The sequence below is a fragment of the Ovis aries genome, chromosome 1 (assembly GCF_016772045.2).
Source record: "Ovis aries strain OAR_USU_Benz2616 breed Rambouillet chromosome 1, ARS-UI_Ramb_v3.0, whole genome shotgun sequence".
NCBI lineage: Eukaryota > Metazoa > Chordata > Mammalia > Artiodactyla > Bovidae > Ovis > Ovis aries.
The window spans coordinates 21518677-21534680 of NC_056054.1; the positions used below are offsets into that span (position 1 = coordinate 21518677).

Consider the following 16004-nt stretch of genomic DNA (forward strand, 5'->3'; position numbering starts at 1 on the left):
CTAGTTATGCATTCCAGAACCAGAAAAACAACTTTAGGAGGGGTGGGTATATAGCACCTCTAGGTGGCAATAACTGGCATGTCTGAGGTAAGGTTCTCCAGGAGAGTGTAAATGCTCTAAATTAAAGGCCAATGTATGGTGCTTTTTTTTTTTTTTTACTTGATTGACTTCTAGTTGATTTGCAATACTGTGTTAGTTTAGTTGCACAGCAAAGTGACTCAGATATATGCACCATATGCATACATATTCTTTTTCAGATTCTTCTCCATTATAGGTTATCAAAATATGTTGAATAAGATTCCCTGTGCGTAAATTCTTGATATTTATCTACTTTATATACAGTAGTGTTTATCGAATAATCCCATACTCTGAATTTATTCCTTTCTCCCTTTTTCCTTGGTAAGCTAATGCATGTTTGTAAGACTGTGAGTCTGTTTCTGTTTTGTAAACAATTTCATTCATATTATTTTATAATTTTTCTACACTACCTCTATTCCTTTTATTTATTTTAAGTGGAGGCTAATTACTTTACAATATTGTGGTGGTTGTTCCCAAATGTTGACCGAGCACGGGTGTGCATGAGTCCCCCCATCCTGAACCCCCCTCCCACCCCATCTCTCTGCGTTGTCCCAGAGCACCAGCTTTGAGTGCCCTGCTTCATGTATTGAGCTGGCACTGGTCATCTGTTTTACATATGCTAATACACGTTTCAATGCTATTCTCTCATATCACCCCACCCTTGCCTTCTCCCACATAGTCCAAAAGTCTGTTCTTTACATCTGTGTCTCTTTTGCTGTCTTCCATGTAGGGTCATCATTACCATCTTTCTAAATTCTAAATATATGCGGTAATGTACTGTATTGGTCTTTCTGACTTACTTCACTCTGTATAATAGGCTCCAGTTTCCTCCACCTCATTAGAACGGACTCAAATGCATTCTTTTTTTACAGCTGAGTAATATCCCAATGTGTAGATGTACCACAACTTCCTTATCCACTCATCTGCTGATGGACATCTAGGTTGCTTCCATGTCCTGGCTATGGTAAACTGTGCTGCGATCAACACTGGGCTACACGTGTCTCTTTCAATTCTGGTTTCCTCAGTGTGTATGCCCTGAAGTGGGATGGCTGGGTCATATGGCAGTTCTATTTCCAGTTTTTTAAGGAATCTCTACACTGTTCTCCATGTGGCTAAACTAGTTTGCATTCCCAACTGAGGCATTGTCATTTCTGCCTTACCCTCTGGAGAAGCTCAGTATTTACAAGTGTCCTGAGGGGCTGGCTTCTCCCTGTGTGGCATCCAAGACTTGTGCCCAGCTGGTTCCTCCAGGCCCTCCTGCACACACACACACCCACCCCTTGTGGCATCTGAGGAGCCTGCAGGCCCTGCCCATGAGGAACGGCTGCCAGGGGGCTGGTGACATGGCCAGGCTGGGCTCTTCTCAAATCTCTTCTAGGGTGAAGGAGGCCTTTGTGCCTGACAAAGTCTGTAAGTCTTCCCTGCTCAGGACAGGGTGGGCGCTGGCTGGGCCCCTCTACAGATGTGGTGAGGAAGCTACCACAGAAGAGGCAGGCTCCCTCCCTGACAGGTGTTGGAGTGAGTGTCTTCCCTCTGAGCCTCAGGTGACAAGGCCTTTCTTCTGACTCAGCTGTCATGGGAGCCTCAGACGCCAGGCAGGGTGTGGGGCTTGAGTGACTCCAGAGTGTGAAGCTGCAGGGGGGCTGGACATGCTCTCCCTACTAGGCCTCGGCCTCACAGAGCAGGTGTTATCTCCCCTCCTCCTCCCTGCTGTTATTCCCTCCCCTTCTCTCTCTTCTGCTTCATCCAACTCCTTTCAGACAAGACACACACATTCCGTATGATATTGTGCACTTTATCCAGGGATGGGGAAAGAGGAAGCCATGTGAGTGAAACGGGGGTAGACCCATCTCACACAGGAGAGAGCAGTGGCCCAGGGCGAAGGGAGGCACACAGGATTTAACAGGTCCAGGGATGGCTCCCCAGGTGTTCTTGTCCTAGTTCCCAGAACCCCAGAATAAGCCTGTTCGATCTGAGTTGCCCAGCTAAGCACAAAGTCTTGATGAAAGAGAGGGTTATGTGAAGACAGAAGCAGAGGGACATTTGAAGATGCTGCTGGATTTGAATGTGGAGGAAGGCCCAGGAGCCAAGGAATGCAAGGATTGAAGCTCTAGATGCAAAAATGACAAAAAGCGGGATCCTGTCCCAGGTCCCTGGATGAGGGGCGTGTCAACATCTTGGTTGTGTCCAGGGAAACCCTTTTCTGACTTCTCACTCCAGAGCCATCAGAGGATAATTTTGTGTTGTTCTAAGTCCCTAAGGCAGACACAATTCATTTTACCATCAAAACAGAAGTGAATTCAGGGACAGAGAGGCAGGCAGAAGGGGAGAAATACAGGAGAGAACAGACAGATTGGAGGGTGTCGGGTGATCAGGATTCCAGTGGACAGTGAGAGATACAGGGAGTCAGAGACAGATGGAGAGACAGCACATAGGGAGCCTGGAGAAAGGTGAGAGGAGAAGGGCAGAAAGTCTGCTGCTGGGCAGGAGGCAGGATATGAGGCAAGCTGGCAGGGGGGCAGACAAAAGCAGGAAGAGGGCAAGGGGGCAAGGACAGGGAGAGTGACAGCAAGACGGGATGGCAGACAGGGGCCCTCAGAGCTTGTCCTTGTCCCTACCTGAATCAGAGAGCTTCCTGAGCTGCAGGTGGATCCCATTTGTGGATCTCAGCACAACCACTGGCATGGGCACAGGGACCCTGGCGGGATCCGGTGACAGCTCAAAGCGGAGCAAGGTCAGGGCCACGGCCACCTTCAACTCATTCATGGCAAACTGCTTCCCAATGCAGTTCCTAGCTTAGAAGTAAAAAGGAAGTAAGCAGAGGCTTCTAACCCCTGCTGAGCACAGGGAATCAGGGCTCTCCTCCTGTGGTCAAACCTGATCCCTTCCTTACTCATCCCACTGAACTTGCCAGCAGAGCTCTTCCCTGACAGATGGCAAAGCCCACCTCTCTAAGGACTGCTCCTAACTCATGCTCCTGCTCTCAGCAGGAAAACCTGGGGAGCATTAGTACTTTAAGCTGCAGAGTCAAGTCAAGTGTGAACTAGTACGTTATTCACTTGTCCACTGGCAATTCCTGGTTTCAGGTCAGCCCAGGGCACTGTAGGGGCAGTGTGGATACAGGACCTTACCACCTACAGTGGACAAACAGGCTGCCCAGTCCCCAGAGAAGACAAGACAGGGCTGTGCAAGGAATCAGAATGGCAACAGGGAGGCTTCCTGGAGAGGACAAAGGTTAACCACTCTGAACCTACTGGATCAATTCCCTCTCAGTTAATGGTCTGGCTTCCTGTCTCCCTTAGCTCCTCAGTCAGTCTACCTTTGGAACATTCTATTCTAATCCAGAAATGACCCTCCTAACCATCCCTTGGGATCCTCATCTGGCCTTTTCAGCTTCCACTCCTTCCCTCCCTCTAAAGCCACAGTCGCTCCAGGCCTGTCTGTTGCGCATCACAGGGAGTACACGTCCCAGTGCCTCAGCAGCATCACAGCCCTCTCTGGATTCTTCCTCACTCACCTGGGGTCTGTCACTCTCCTCTTCCTGACTCAGCGATGGTTGAGGTCCCCTCCCCTCGCCTCTGCCATCCTCATGCTCAAGGCTCAAGCCAGTGACCACCACCCTCACCCCCTCTGCTGGCTGCACCTCTTCCCACTCGAGACCCTCAAGGCACCATGGGTGTTAACTCAAGGACGCATGAAATCCAGTGCCCAGCACAGTGCCGGATCATGGATCCCCGCACAGTCTGCTCAAGGACTGAATGAGTGAGAGAGCGGATGGGTGAATGATGTCTGTTGAAGTAGACATGTTGTTGACAGTGAGCCCTGGGGGAGGACGGCGTTATCATCCCCGTGTTCCCATCTCCTAGCACAGGTCTTGGCACACGGAGACACGCTTAATACATACTTTCACATTTGAACAATATTGACTGAATTGAAAACAACTCAAGTGGAATGAGAAGAAAAGAAATATTCAGTCTGACGTAGGAATCAAGCTGCCGAGTCCCTCCTGCCCTCTAGCAGCAACTGAATGACCTGCAGCCATGTCTACAAGGAAGAACTGGACCCTGGCATAAACCAAATCCTAGAATCAATAAGACAGTTTACTCCAACACTGTTCTGTAAAGGTTGATTCACCAACTGAAAGTTTCCTAGATCTGTACAGTCAGAAAAAACTTGTTTCTACTATGTTGCAAAGCCACTGAAGTTACTATTTCAGGGGAGGTCCTGTGCCCTTTAAGATCTTCACAGCAATCATTCAGGAGTGTATCAATCAGGCTAATAGCTATCTCAAGGGTGCTTTATGTTGTACATGAAATAGATTTTCCAAATGCACATGTCAAACACAAAATACTCTCCCTCCTGTAGGGAAAGAGCAAATTAGCCAAGATGGCATTGTCAGGCGCTCTCTCCCTGAGGCCTCTCACTGTTGCCTCGGGGTTTGTAACTAATGATTATGGAAGAGCTGGATTACCTATAGCACTGCGCACATGCATCACATGGTACTCGCTTGGACTCTGGCTACTTTTGGTATCTAAGCTCCAGCTGCAAAAGCTCTGGGGGAGGTGTGAGGTACTCCTTTATGAGTTTCGCTATGAAAGCCCTGGTTACTACTGCACTGGGGCTAAGTTGGACCAACATCATGGTTATATTATATGAGGTTATGTTATGGTTTTTATGGCTGCTGCTACGGCGGCTGTGTCAGGCAGGACAGAGCTGTGTTATGGCGGCCATAACACAGCCAGGAGAGAATAAACGTGTCTGCAGTCCCTATGGCTCCTCCAGTCCTCCTCCAGCCTCTTAGCTGATGCTTTGCATCTATCCTGCGTTCAGCAAACAGTGTGCACAGTATGAGCAGTGAGAAACTGGCATCATGAGCAGGATCAGCAATAGACTCCCCAAAGCAGGCTTGATTGTCCTCCACTTTAAGACTGTTCTTACTAACATTACTCTGTATAATCTGGGACCATGGTGTCTAAACTCTGCTTTTTAATAAAGAATTTTGGCAACAGAAAATATCTGTCATGGTTATATTAATACACAGTCAAATCTATGTTGGATGTTAGTGCAGGAAGTGAGAACATACTCATGACTGTGAAACTTTCTTCAAACAACTATAACTGATCACATACATAACTTGAAGCCTCAGGACATGGAATTCCCAATCCAAGCAAGCACGACGAATACAGTGTGGGCAGACAGGTGAATTAAGCAGAAAGGCACGGGGCTGACTAGGAAGGTGGGAACAGAAAAAATCATCTTTCAATGAAGATAATTGTGTGACTGAAATGGTGTTAACCAAACATGTGTAGTTTAAATGTCATGAAGACTGTAATGCTATAACGTCATACTCCTAAAGTGAGGAAAACCCTGGATACTTTGGATTGGCTACGGACATGGAAATGAGGTCAATCCTTGTGGACAGTGGGAGGCCTGTCATTGTGGTGGGTCCTGAAGACCTTCTTGTACATGGAGACCCACACCTCCTTCTCAGCCCATCAACATACAAGGACAGAACTTCATGCTCCTCATATGAAGGTAGACAGTCACACACATCAGGTAGCAATCCATGACACTTTCTTCCCCCAGTACAGAGGCCTCACCTGGATCCTCCTGAGAAGGGCAGGAAGGCATGGCTGTGTCGAGTAGAACCTGGTGCGAACCGGGTTGGGTCAAATACCTGCAGAGAGAGCACCAGGGCCTGGACATTCGGGGTCAAACCCCTCACATGAATGCACTGGGGGATAAGAATCCCGGAGAGGGAGCAGGGGAAGGGTTTGGTGTCGAGAGAGGTCCCATCTCCTCCTCCAGCGTCCATCGTACCTCTGGGTTCGGCCACACCTTTGGGTTGTGATGAAGCCCATAAATGGAGAGGGACAGTAAGATTCCTGTGGGGCAGAGGAGAGAGAGAAGCTGATGGTCCCATAGTGCAGGGGATGTGTGGCCTCAAAAAAGTCCCGGGAGCCATCATGGGAGCAGCCTCCGTCACTCTGAATGGAATGATGCTCTTTCAAGACAGGTGGGCGGGGCATGACAAAGCACACGGTCACAGATTAGGGGTAGGTGACCACAGCCCAGGACTGAGAATTAAAGGAACGGCAAGGATACACTTAGGAGGACCTCAGGTGACAACTCACATTTATCAAGTGCCATCATGAACCTGGGGAATGTGCAAGAATCATGTAATCCTCACGCAAGCACTCCTGTCCCCACAAGCCCATGAAGCACCTGAGCCTCAGAGAGGTTAAGAGTTGGGTCTATGATCCCACAATTAGGAGGGAACGGGCTGGGATTCAGACCCACTGGGTGCTGAGTCAGTGGGTGGCCTCCAGCCATGGCAGGGCTCTCAGACCTCATCATCACCTGCTCCTTGCCATCCGCCAGAGGGCACCTCAGAGACTAGAGCCTATGACCCATGTCAGTGGAGTCTCTTGAGCGCCCTCCCTTATTTACACCCCATTTGGAAGCACCATGCCTCCCCCTGCTTCTGCCTTCATGATTCAAGAATTAGAATTTTAGGCTCCATTATAAGACCACACAGAAGGGTCAACATTTACTTGTTGCCCTTTGTTGCATTCAAGTTTTGTGTCAAACATTTTTTTCTTTCAGTAGAGGTTAGTTACTTTCCAAAGGTGTGTTAGTTTCTGCCATGCTGCTGCTGCTGCTGCTGCTAAGTCGCTTCAGTCGTGTCTGACTCTATGAGAGCCCATAGACGGCAGCCCACCAGGCTCTCCCTTCCCTGGAATTCTCCAGGCAAGAACACTGGAGTGGGTTGCCATTTCCTTCTCCAATGCAGGAAAGTGAAAAGTGAAAGTGAAGTCACTCAGTCGTGTCCGACTCTTTGCAACCCCATGGACTGCAGCCTACCAGACTCCTCCACAAGGTGCAGTTATGTATCTATATATATAGAGAGGGAAATGGCAACTCACTTCCTTATTCTTGCCTGACAAATGTCATGGACAGTGGAGCCTGGTGGGCTACACTCTGTGGGGTCGCAAAAGAGCCAGACATGACTTAGCAACTAAACAACAACTATATCCCCTCCATCCTGCACCTCTCTCGCCCTTCCCATTCCACCCCGCTAGGCGATTTCAGAGAATTAGGCTGGGCTTCCCTTTATATAGCAGCTTTCCACTAGATACATACTAATATTTTACACATGATAGTCTATCTGTGCCAATGTTACTTTCTCAACTTGTCCTACCCTCTCCTTCCCCTCCTGCATCCACAAGTCCATTCCCTGTGTCTGCATCTACATTCCTGCTCTGCAAATACATTCATCAGCACTATTTTCCTAGAGTCTATGTTTACGTGTGTGTGTTAATACGCGATATTTGTTTTTCTCTTTCTGAGTGCTTCACTCTGTATAACACGCTGTAGATTTTTCCACCTCACTGCAACTGACTCATATTTGTTCCATTTTATACTGAGTAATATTCCATTGTGTGTACGGACCGCAGCTTCATTATCCATTCATCTATCAGTGAACACCTTGGTTGCCTCCACGTCCTGGCTATTGTAAACAATGCTGCAATGGACACTGCGGCACATGTGATTTTTGGATTCTGGTTTTCCCAAGGTATGTTCCTAGCAGTAGGATTATTTAATATATGGTAGTATTAATCCTAGGATTTATGGAAAAGCATTCTTTAAAGCTCATTCAAACTAGAGAATAAATATTATCTTCAGGCAGACAAGAGCCCGAGCATCCTGAAACTGGAAATGCACAGGTGGATTTCTGGTCTAGCATGTGGTCCTACAGAGTGCTTAGCTGAGTGGGGAGGTGAAGTTCATACCTGCAGGTAAGGAGCGTCCATCAGGGAAGGTGATGGGCTTGCTAAGCTCTCTGCCAATGACTGGTACTGGTGGATAGAGTCTCATGGCCTCCTTGATGCACATGGTGGTGTAGGGCATCTGGTCCAGATGGTCCCTGAAAGGAAGCCCATCTGAGGGCAGGCAGGACTGGACAACCACGGATTCTCTTGAGTTCAGGTAGGACAGGGTTCTTCCATCTCCAGGACACTCACCAGGTTATGGAAGCACCATCCGCAAGGAGGCTCTGGATCTCTTCCCGACACCTCTGCTGATGTCCTGGGTGGGAGGCTAGAGCATAGAGGATCCAGGAGATGCCACTGGCTGTGGTGTCGTGACCCTCAAACATGAACGTGTCCACCTCGGCACGGAGGTCCTTGTCAGACAAGCTGCTCCCATTCTCCATCTGTGGAGGCAGGGCCAGGGTGCAGCTATGCCCTTCCTGTGTGCTTCTGCACAAAGGCTCAGACCTCTCCTGCCCACACTCACTCTGGCAAAGAGGAGGATGTCCAGGAAGTCCAAGTGCCTCCTGCTCCTCACCTTCTCCAGCTCTCCCTCCTTCTGCAGGTGAGCCTTCCTCTCCTTGATCACTGCATCTGTCCCAGAGCAGTGGTTCCCAGCCAGAGCTGAGGACTCTGGGCGGTTCAGAGTCTGCACCCACCATAAGCCCCTCTGCCCTTCAGGCCCAGTCTGGGTGCCAGGTGAATGAGGGTGAGGTTGGGACTGGCTGAGCATGTCAGGGATTAGAGTTCCAACATATTCTACTTCAGACGGGAATCCCGACTCTAGCACAGCCCGGGGGGCTCTGCCTGAATGCTGCTGGGAGGGGTCTCACTCAGGCATCACCAACCTGGTGACTCCTGTAACTCCCTGTTCAACACCTGACACCCTGAGCTCTGGGTTCCGAGTCCCTGCAGCAGGTGGGTGTGTGCCAGCTCCTGAAGAGGAAGCAGGGGTCTGGGCTTTGCTATGGGGTCAAGGCTAGACCACGTGAGCCTGATGGAGCTGTGGGGGCGGGGCTGTGGTGGGGGCGGGCTGTGGTGGGGCGGGTGTGGTCAGGGGGGACCAGCCCAGGTGGGAGGGGAACCTGTGTGTTGATGGGTGAGCTGGAGGGCCTGGTGGTTCCAGCGGCCTTCAGGGGTCAGCCTGTAGATGAGGTCGTTCTGGTGGAGAGCATTCCGCAGTCGGGAAACAACCAGATGACTGAGGTCCCTGATGGCTTGGATGTAGGACTGGGAGTTCCTGAAGGGAGAGGGCGCAGAAGAGACTGGAGTTGAGAGAGGCACTGACCTGGAGAGGGTCAGATTCCTCAGGCCACACCGAGGCATTGTGATTTCTGCCTCATTTCCCTGGAGCCCTTCCCCTGGAGTCCTTTACAGGTGTCCAGAGAGGCCAGGCTTCTCCCCGAGCAGGAGTCAGGGACCTCTGACTGAGTCAAGGGTGGTCTGGGTGGAATTTGACCATGGTCCATGTCTCTCTGTAGAATGTTACTTTTTGTGCTGATAAGCATCCACACTGCCCTTACTGCCCCTCAGGTAAGTCCTTCCCATTCATGAAAACAGGACCCTGCCCTTGAAGAGCTGTCACTGACCTGTCCGTCTGGACGCTGCCCTGGTGGCTGAAGGCGCACTTCATGATGGTGTCCAGGGTCATCGAGGAGACATGTCCAAAGATCTCCAGGTGTGAGTCCTGGCTGATGAGCTCCTCCCACTTGTCCTGTGGAGGGATGGGGACTGACCCTGCTCTGCTCCCCTAGAAGACCTGTGCTGCCAAGGCCAGGCCTTCTCTTTTTTTCTACATCTTCAGATGAGATTTCCTCATCTTCTAAGCAGACATATTTTAGCAACTTAGGCTTATAACACCCATGTGTAACGTGATGCCTATTTTTTCTGAATCTTTCTTATACACGCAGCTATATTCTCCTCTAATATCCTAACTGATTCTGAATATTTGGAATAATTTATTAAAATAACCACCTTTGGCAGAGCAGAAAGCATAGTTTCTCAGGGGACAGAGGGAGAACTTCTGTGTCCTGATGTCAGATGTGGACAGGTGATATCCAACACTAGGAAGCAAAGATTTCAAGGCAAGGAAAAGCTAAAATGGCTCTGATGCAGCTCCTAGACGGGGCATGAGCTATTCAATTGCTTTCATTCATCTAATGTTAGCTAAGAACAGATGTTAAGAACAGCTAAGAACAGAACCTGTTCTGGATCAGAGGTGATGTTTGTGAAGGCCCAGCTCTGTGAGTGTAGACCTGGGCTCATTTCTTCCCATGAGTGGCTCAGTGATGTTCAGAATCCATGGAACCCAGGCCAGAGCCCACCTGCATGACATCATGGGATGTCCACTCTGCCTCCGCAGCTGCCATTGTCCAGGCCAGCCAGGGCCAATTTGAGCTGACCTGCTTGATCTACTCCCCTGTGTTCAAACGTGGAGATAGAAGAGTGGACCCTGAATACAGCATGGCCCTGATTTTTCTTGGTGAGGAGAAAATTATGGATCCAAGCTGGCGCCTAGATGTTCCTCTGTCCCACCTAGCTTTAATGAGTGCTCTCTCGTACTAAGTCATGAGTGCGTCATTCTGGGTGGCTCTATTCATGGGTGTGTGAGGGACATAAGTGTCTGATAGTGGACTTTGTCAGCTGTGCTGGATTCTAGTGCATATGGTGACAAGCGATGGACTCACCAGCATCACTCGGACAGAGTCGGCCATGATTCCCACGTAGGGCTTCAGGATGTCATAGTGGAAGGCTGGTGTCAGCATCCGCCGGTGCTGGAACCACTTCTGCCCCTCCAACAGCAGCAAACCTGTCCCTGAACCACAGATGGGTGTGTATGGGCATCGGGGAGACTAGGGCCCTCTTGGGAGGAACCAAGGGTGTCAGGAGAAGTCTTCCATGGGCAAGAATCAGCGAGGCCAGTACATTTCAGCGATGTGAATTTCTAGTATGTCTGTCCATAGCATGTGATTATGACAAAAAAGTGTAAGGGGGCAGGTCATAAAAGAACTTATCGAAAAGTCAGGCAACATTAGGAAAGACTGAGAAGCGATGAAGAAGCAGCTAGGCTTCAGGAGGGCTAGAGCACCATTACAAAGACTGGTGGCATTTTAGAAAAATGAGGTTTGATTCAGAGATGAGGGTGCCTGACACCTGTTTTTCTCCATTTACACAAAGAGACCACTCTTGGTTAACCTAACAGGTGGGTGGTTGGCAGTTGTATTTAAATATACTTACCAATCCAGGGCTTCAGGTGTCTGTAGGTAATGTGAGACTTTGGGTCTGAAAAATAAGGAGGGAAGATGGATGGGACCAAACAAGGCAGACAGCCTCTAGAGCACCTGAGGTCTAGACCTTGGGCTCCCTTCCCTTCCTGGTGCTTTTCAAATGGCAGTCACTCTGAAGCCACCACCCACTTGCCTCCCACCCCTGACTCTCTCTGTCCTGATAGTCACCGTGGTCCCAGGAACGTAGACTCAGTGTTGCAGAGCAGAACACCCACAGGACTAAGATGGTGAATTGCCCTGAAACATAGACTCTGTTCGGTGCCATAGAATGAGACAGAGTCTGTGATTTTTCTATAGTCAGTGGTGGTCTGGCCATCTCAAGACCCAGGACTGGCAACAGTGAAAGGTGCCCAACCTAGGACCGTGTGGACAGGGAATTGGCTCCAGGTCTGGGATCATCTCAATTTGTTTGTAAAAAGAAAAGAGACGTAAAAGAGAATCCAGCCCCACCAGGAGTAAAGCATTTAATAACAGTAAATAATGTTGTCCTCTCTGGCTTTGGTTGGGTGGGTGTTTGGAGGAATTCAGGCCTTGGCATCTGATGTGCCTGTGTCTTCTGGAATTTCACACCCAGGGGCCTGTATTCAAATGGAAGATTGTTTCCAGCTGAGGGTTTCCCTCTCACCTGATCTCCCCAGGACCATCTTCATGTAGTCAGGGTCGTAGACCAATACAAAGGCCCTTGTGCCCCACATCCAGCGAACGCAGGCCCTTGGGTATTTCTCTACCCTTTTCAGTAGGTGTGGCAGCTCACCCTCCTCTTGGAACTGTCACCAAGGGAAACACAAGTCAATGACCTCTCTTTTAGTTTTGGAGCAGGAGTGGAGGTGAAGGCCTGGAAGGGTACCAGGTGATCACTCTGCATCCATCAGCAGAACTAAGAGTTAGAACTATTTCTTCTGACCTGGAATCTCATCCAACCTTGCAGGCTGTCCCCCATTTTCCTATAATCGGATTCTGTTCCATGTCAAGTAGAGTTACGGGCCAACACTACAAACTGCCTACAGAATCTTACATCAAAGATAACTCCTTGGCTTGTGAAACATTTGGAAATAATTTGCACACAGTGACATAACTTCTTGAGCAATTTATGATAATTTCTGTCACTTGGTAGGCTTCCCTGGCACCTCAGGTATTATGAATTTGCCTACAAAGTGGGAGACCTGGGTTGATGCTGGGTTGGTAAGATCCCCTGGAGAAAGTAAACAATTTTTCATATTATTTGGTTTATTTAGAGAAGAGATAGATATTTTAAGAATTGAATTGATACATTGGTTACATTTGCCATCCTGATCATATATATGTTTGATGATATCCCAGCATACATGTTAATGTATATGAGTATGAAAGAATGTTTGGAGTGTGCATGGCTAAGTGAAAAAAATTAAATATTACATTGTGTGTATGACGTTATTTCCCATATTGCGTGTGTGCACAGTTGTAGGTCAGATTCAGCATGTACACATATGAGAATGGTATTGGAATAAGATTTTGACATGTGGATTTTTGATCTCATTTTCGTTGGCTAATTGTCAGAAACATTTGTGCACTTCCCGTCTTGTAGTGGAACCTTTGTGCACACCTGAGTGTGGACCCCAGAGGCCTTTCCTTTCTGAATTTACCCTCTGTCTTCTTGCCCTGACAGGCTGGCGATTCCACAGGACCCATTGCGATGCCCCCAGGATGCTGCTGCCAGCGCTCCTGCACTGGGTCCACCTGCTCCTCTTCCAGGTCTTTGCTCACGTGCTTCCCTCTGCCCGGTGGCCTGGCATCTTTACCACAGAGCAACTGCCTCTCCTCTCCTTTGCAGACTCAGTTTGTTTTGTTACCTCTGGATTTCTTGTCAACAGTTGATCCCAGGCAAGGTCCAAATAGTCACATCGTCTTTATTTCAATGGCTTCTGTGTAACTCAAATCAAACACTCTGCACTTTGGTATCTGACCTCTACCAGCATCCTTCTACCATCAAGACTCACCAGCTCTGAGGCAAATTGGCCACTCTGGGTCACGTTCCTTCACTGAGCTTGTGTTTACTGAGCAGTAACTCTGTGCCAGACACAGATTGAAGGCACTAAATTAGGAGATGGCTCTAGATGCTTGTCTGTTTGTGGCCTGCAGGCTAGTGAAATAGATGAGAGAGCTTCTGGCCATAAGCGGAGGGCGTCATGAAAGGGTGATGGACAGAAGACAAAGCCTATGGGGAGGCTTTGGGGAAGGGGGCCTAACTCAGACCTGGGTGTTAGGAAAGTCTTCCTGCACTTGCTCTTTCTTTGGCTCATAATTTACCAACATGCTTTCAGGATAGAAACATGAGCCAGAGGCAAGGTTTCCCAGAAGCAGCTCATCGCTAAGATCTTGCAGAGAGAAATAGCTGCATCCAGTTACCACTGACTTATGAGAAGGACATCCAAGGGAAAAAGTCCTCTCCTCTCCTGGGAAACCCAGGATGAAAATGACTTGGGCCTGGGGCTTGTGAGACAGTCATAGGAGGGATGAGATCATTCCGGGGAGAGGGCACATGGGAGCCGAGTCCCAGAGGCTGGTGTGCACAGGCAGTGGGGGAGGACCTTGAGTGGCCTGGGGTGCAGGAGATCAGGAAGGAGAGGGGAGAGAGGTGCTGGGCCAGCCCGGATGGAGCTTGGGCTGCTTCTAGTTCTCGTCTTTGGCTGCACTCTGCTCTAATCGTGCTGCTGAGAGAGACCTCAGCTCTCTGCAACCTGTGATCATCTCCTAAAATTTGTTTAAGCCACAGACCCTTGGTGGCTTGGTGACCCATGTCCATGTGGGCCCTGACTTTGCTCTGAGCTCCCCCACCCCCAGGCTTTGGTGCTGGTGCTGGGTGGGCAGGTGCTGCCCCTCCCAACCTGCAAGCTGCTCCTTTCCCTCCTGCCTGTCCCTCCACACAATGGACTGACACCGCTCTGTGCAGGCTCTGTTTTGGGGGCTGAGGGTGGGAGGATTACAGGCTCAGTTCCAAGAGCTCATAGTTCAGAGAGAGGACACCAAGCAGGCAGTTTTCCTCATCTGGCCCCATCCTGGAAACTTCACTCCTGTGTGTGGCCTCTGGTGTGGGTTTCTGGCACTGACCTTATAGGACTAGAAAATCCCTTAGTCTGAATGAACCAAGCCGGTTTGTCTCCACACCTGACGTAACCCAACCCCGCAGATAAGCCTCTTTTCCTGTGACTTGACACCTTCTTAGACTCCTGTCTGTTGTCCCCACACACAGTGAACCCACGGGGCTGATCCATCAGACTGCACATCTGTGCTCTCAGGCAACCACAGGGCCAGATATGAACTTGCTGAGTGTGACCATGCTCTAGATCTCCGGCCCTCCCGACCCTCCCATTCCCCCATCCAGCTCCATCCTACCTCCAGCTTGTGTCCATAGAACCAGTGGGAAGGAGGAGACGGGAAGTGATGAAGGGCTTTGAGCAGCCACTGTCTGCGCAGGTAGAGCTGTGCCGCCTTGAGCAGAACCAGAACCAAACCGAGCAGCAAGACCACTGGCAGGAGCCCAGAGACCCCGCCCAGGGCTCTGGAGGGGCTCAGTGCAGAGACACTCATGGTGCAGTGGCTTCTGGATCACTGACTGTCCCTGACTGTGCCTGACCTCCCCTGAGCACCCAGCCTGATCTGGGAGGATGTCCCCGCCCACCTGGGGGAGGATGAAGGTGAAGGCAGAGCTCAGACTGGGCTTCCAGGTTTGTTGCTGTTTTTTGTATTTGTTTTCTTAAACCAATCTCTCTTTTGTTACAAAATGTAGGTATTATAAAGAGAAGATAATATTTCTAACTTGATTCTGGAGTTTGAGTTGTTCTAGGATACTGCAAACTATCATCTGCTTACATTTTTTAAACCTTTAGACAGTTTGAAATAAAAGAGAAAAGTAAATATTTTTAAAAGCTTCCCGATGACTGAGTCTCTTCAGAGTTCTCCTGAAACTATCACACATTGATCATTGACTGTACTCCAATAAAAATTGGGCAGGTGGCTCAGAGGATAAAGAATCTGCCTGCAATGCAGGAGACCCAGGTTGATCCTTGGTCAGGAAGATCCCCTGGAGAAAGCAATGGCTACCCATTCCAGTAGTCTTGCCTGGAGAATTCCACAGACAGAGGAGCCTGGCACTTTACAGTCCATAGGGGTGCAAAGAGTTGTACCCTACTGAGCGACTTTCATTTCAGTAACAAATACAAAACGTTAAAGAACAAACAAACAAGCTGATTAAAAAATTTTAAAAAAAAGCTCCCTTGAATAGAATATCCCTGTGGTGTCTTATTTAACAGTGTGATATTCTCTAGTATAAATAGCCTTGAAATACCCTGCTTGACAACATGAATCATTTTCATTTGTCCAAGGCAACTGAAACTTCCACAGGTTCTCATAAGACAAGCTGCTCCCATTCTCCATCTACTGAGGCAGGGCCAGAGTGCAGGTATGCACTTCCTGTGTGCTTCTGCACAAAGGCTTAGGCCTCTCCTGCCCACACTCACTCTCGCAAAGAGGAGGATGCCCAGGAAGTCCAAGTGCCTCCAGGTCTTCTTCTTCAGCTGTCCCTCCATCTGCACATTATCCTTTCTCCCCATGATCACTGTGTCTGTCCCAGAACACTGGTTCTCAACCAGAAATGAGGACTCTGGGGGCCCAGATGCAGCCCCACCATAGCCCCAAATTCTTATCTCTATATGGCAGTAGCACATGTATGCTGAGGTGTGTGTCACATAAGTTGGGTAATAATATGTCCATGTGTCTGCAAGAGGGAACAGGCTTGGCTGTAGAAGGGAGTTTCAGCACTTGACAATATGTTTGTGCACTCTAGGGTGTA

The 16004-nt window shown here is 49.2% G+C and overlaps 1 protein-coding gene across 6 annotated transcripts in view; it reads right to left on the reverse strand.

Moving 5' to 3' along the window:
• Positions 1–14766, reverse strand: part of LOC114114831 (taurochenodeoxycholic 6 alpha-hydroxylase-like) — a 43411-nt gene extending 28645 nt beyond the window's left edge. For 2 of the 6 annotated variants that reach the window (XM_060408488.1, XM_042247562.1), the window contains exons 1-12: positions 14549–14766; positions 11802–11943; positions 11127–11171; positions 10577–10704; positions 9479–9603; positions 8975–9129; positions 8377–8483; positions 8103–8293; positions 7872–8005; positions 5899–5963; positions 5679–5755; positions 2697–2869 (exon numbers count right to left, since the gene is read on the reverse strand). In XM_060408488.1, the coding sequence (XP_060264471.1) occupies positions 2697–2869; positions 5679–5755; positions 5899–5963; positions 7872–8005; positions 8103–8293; positions 8377–8483; positions 8975–9129; positions 9479–9603; positions 10577–10704; positions 11127–11171; positions 11802–11943; positions 14549–14743 (1537 nt within the window). In that variant the 5' untranslated portion in view covers positions 14744–14766. Of the gene's footprint in view, positions 1–1857; positions 2874–5678; positions 5756–5898; positions 5964–7871; positions 8022–8102; positions 8294–8370; positions 8484–8974; positions 9130–9478; positions 9604–10576; positions 10705–11126; positions 11172–11801; positions 11944–14548 lie in introns of those variants that run through there. The other 4 variants (XM_042247567.1, XM_027969717.3, XM_042247575.2 and 1 more) reach the window with 4 other exon arrangements.
• Positions 14767–16004: the final 1238 nt, after the last annotated feature.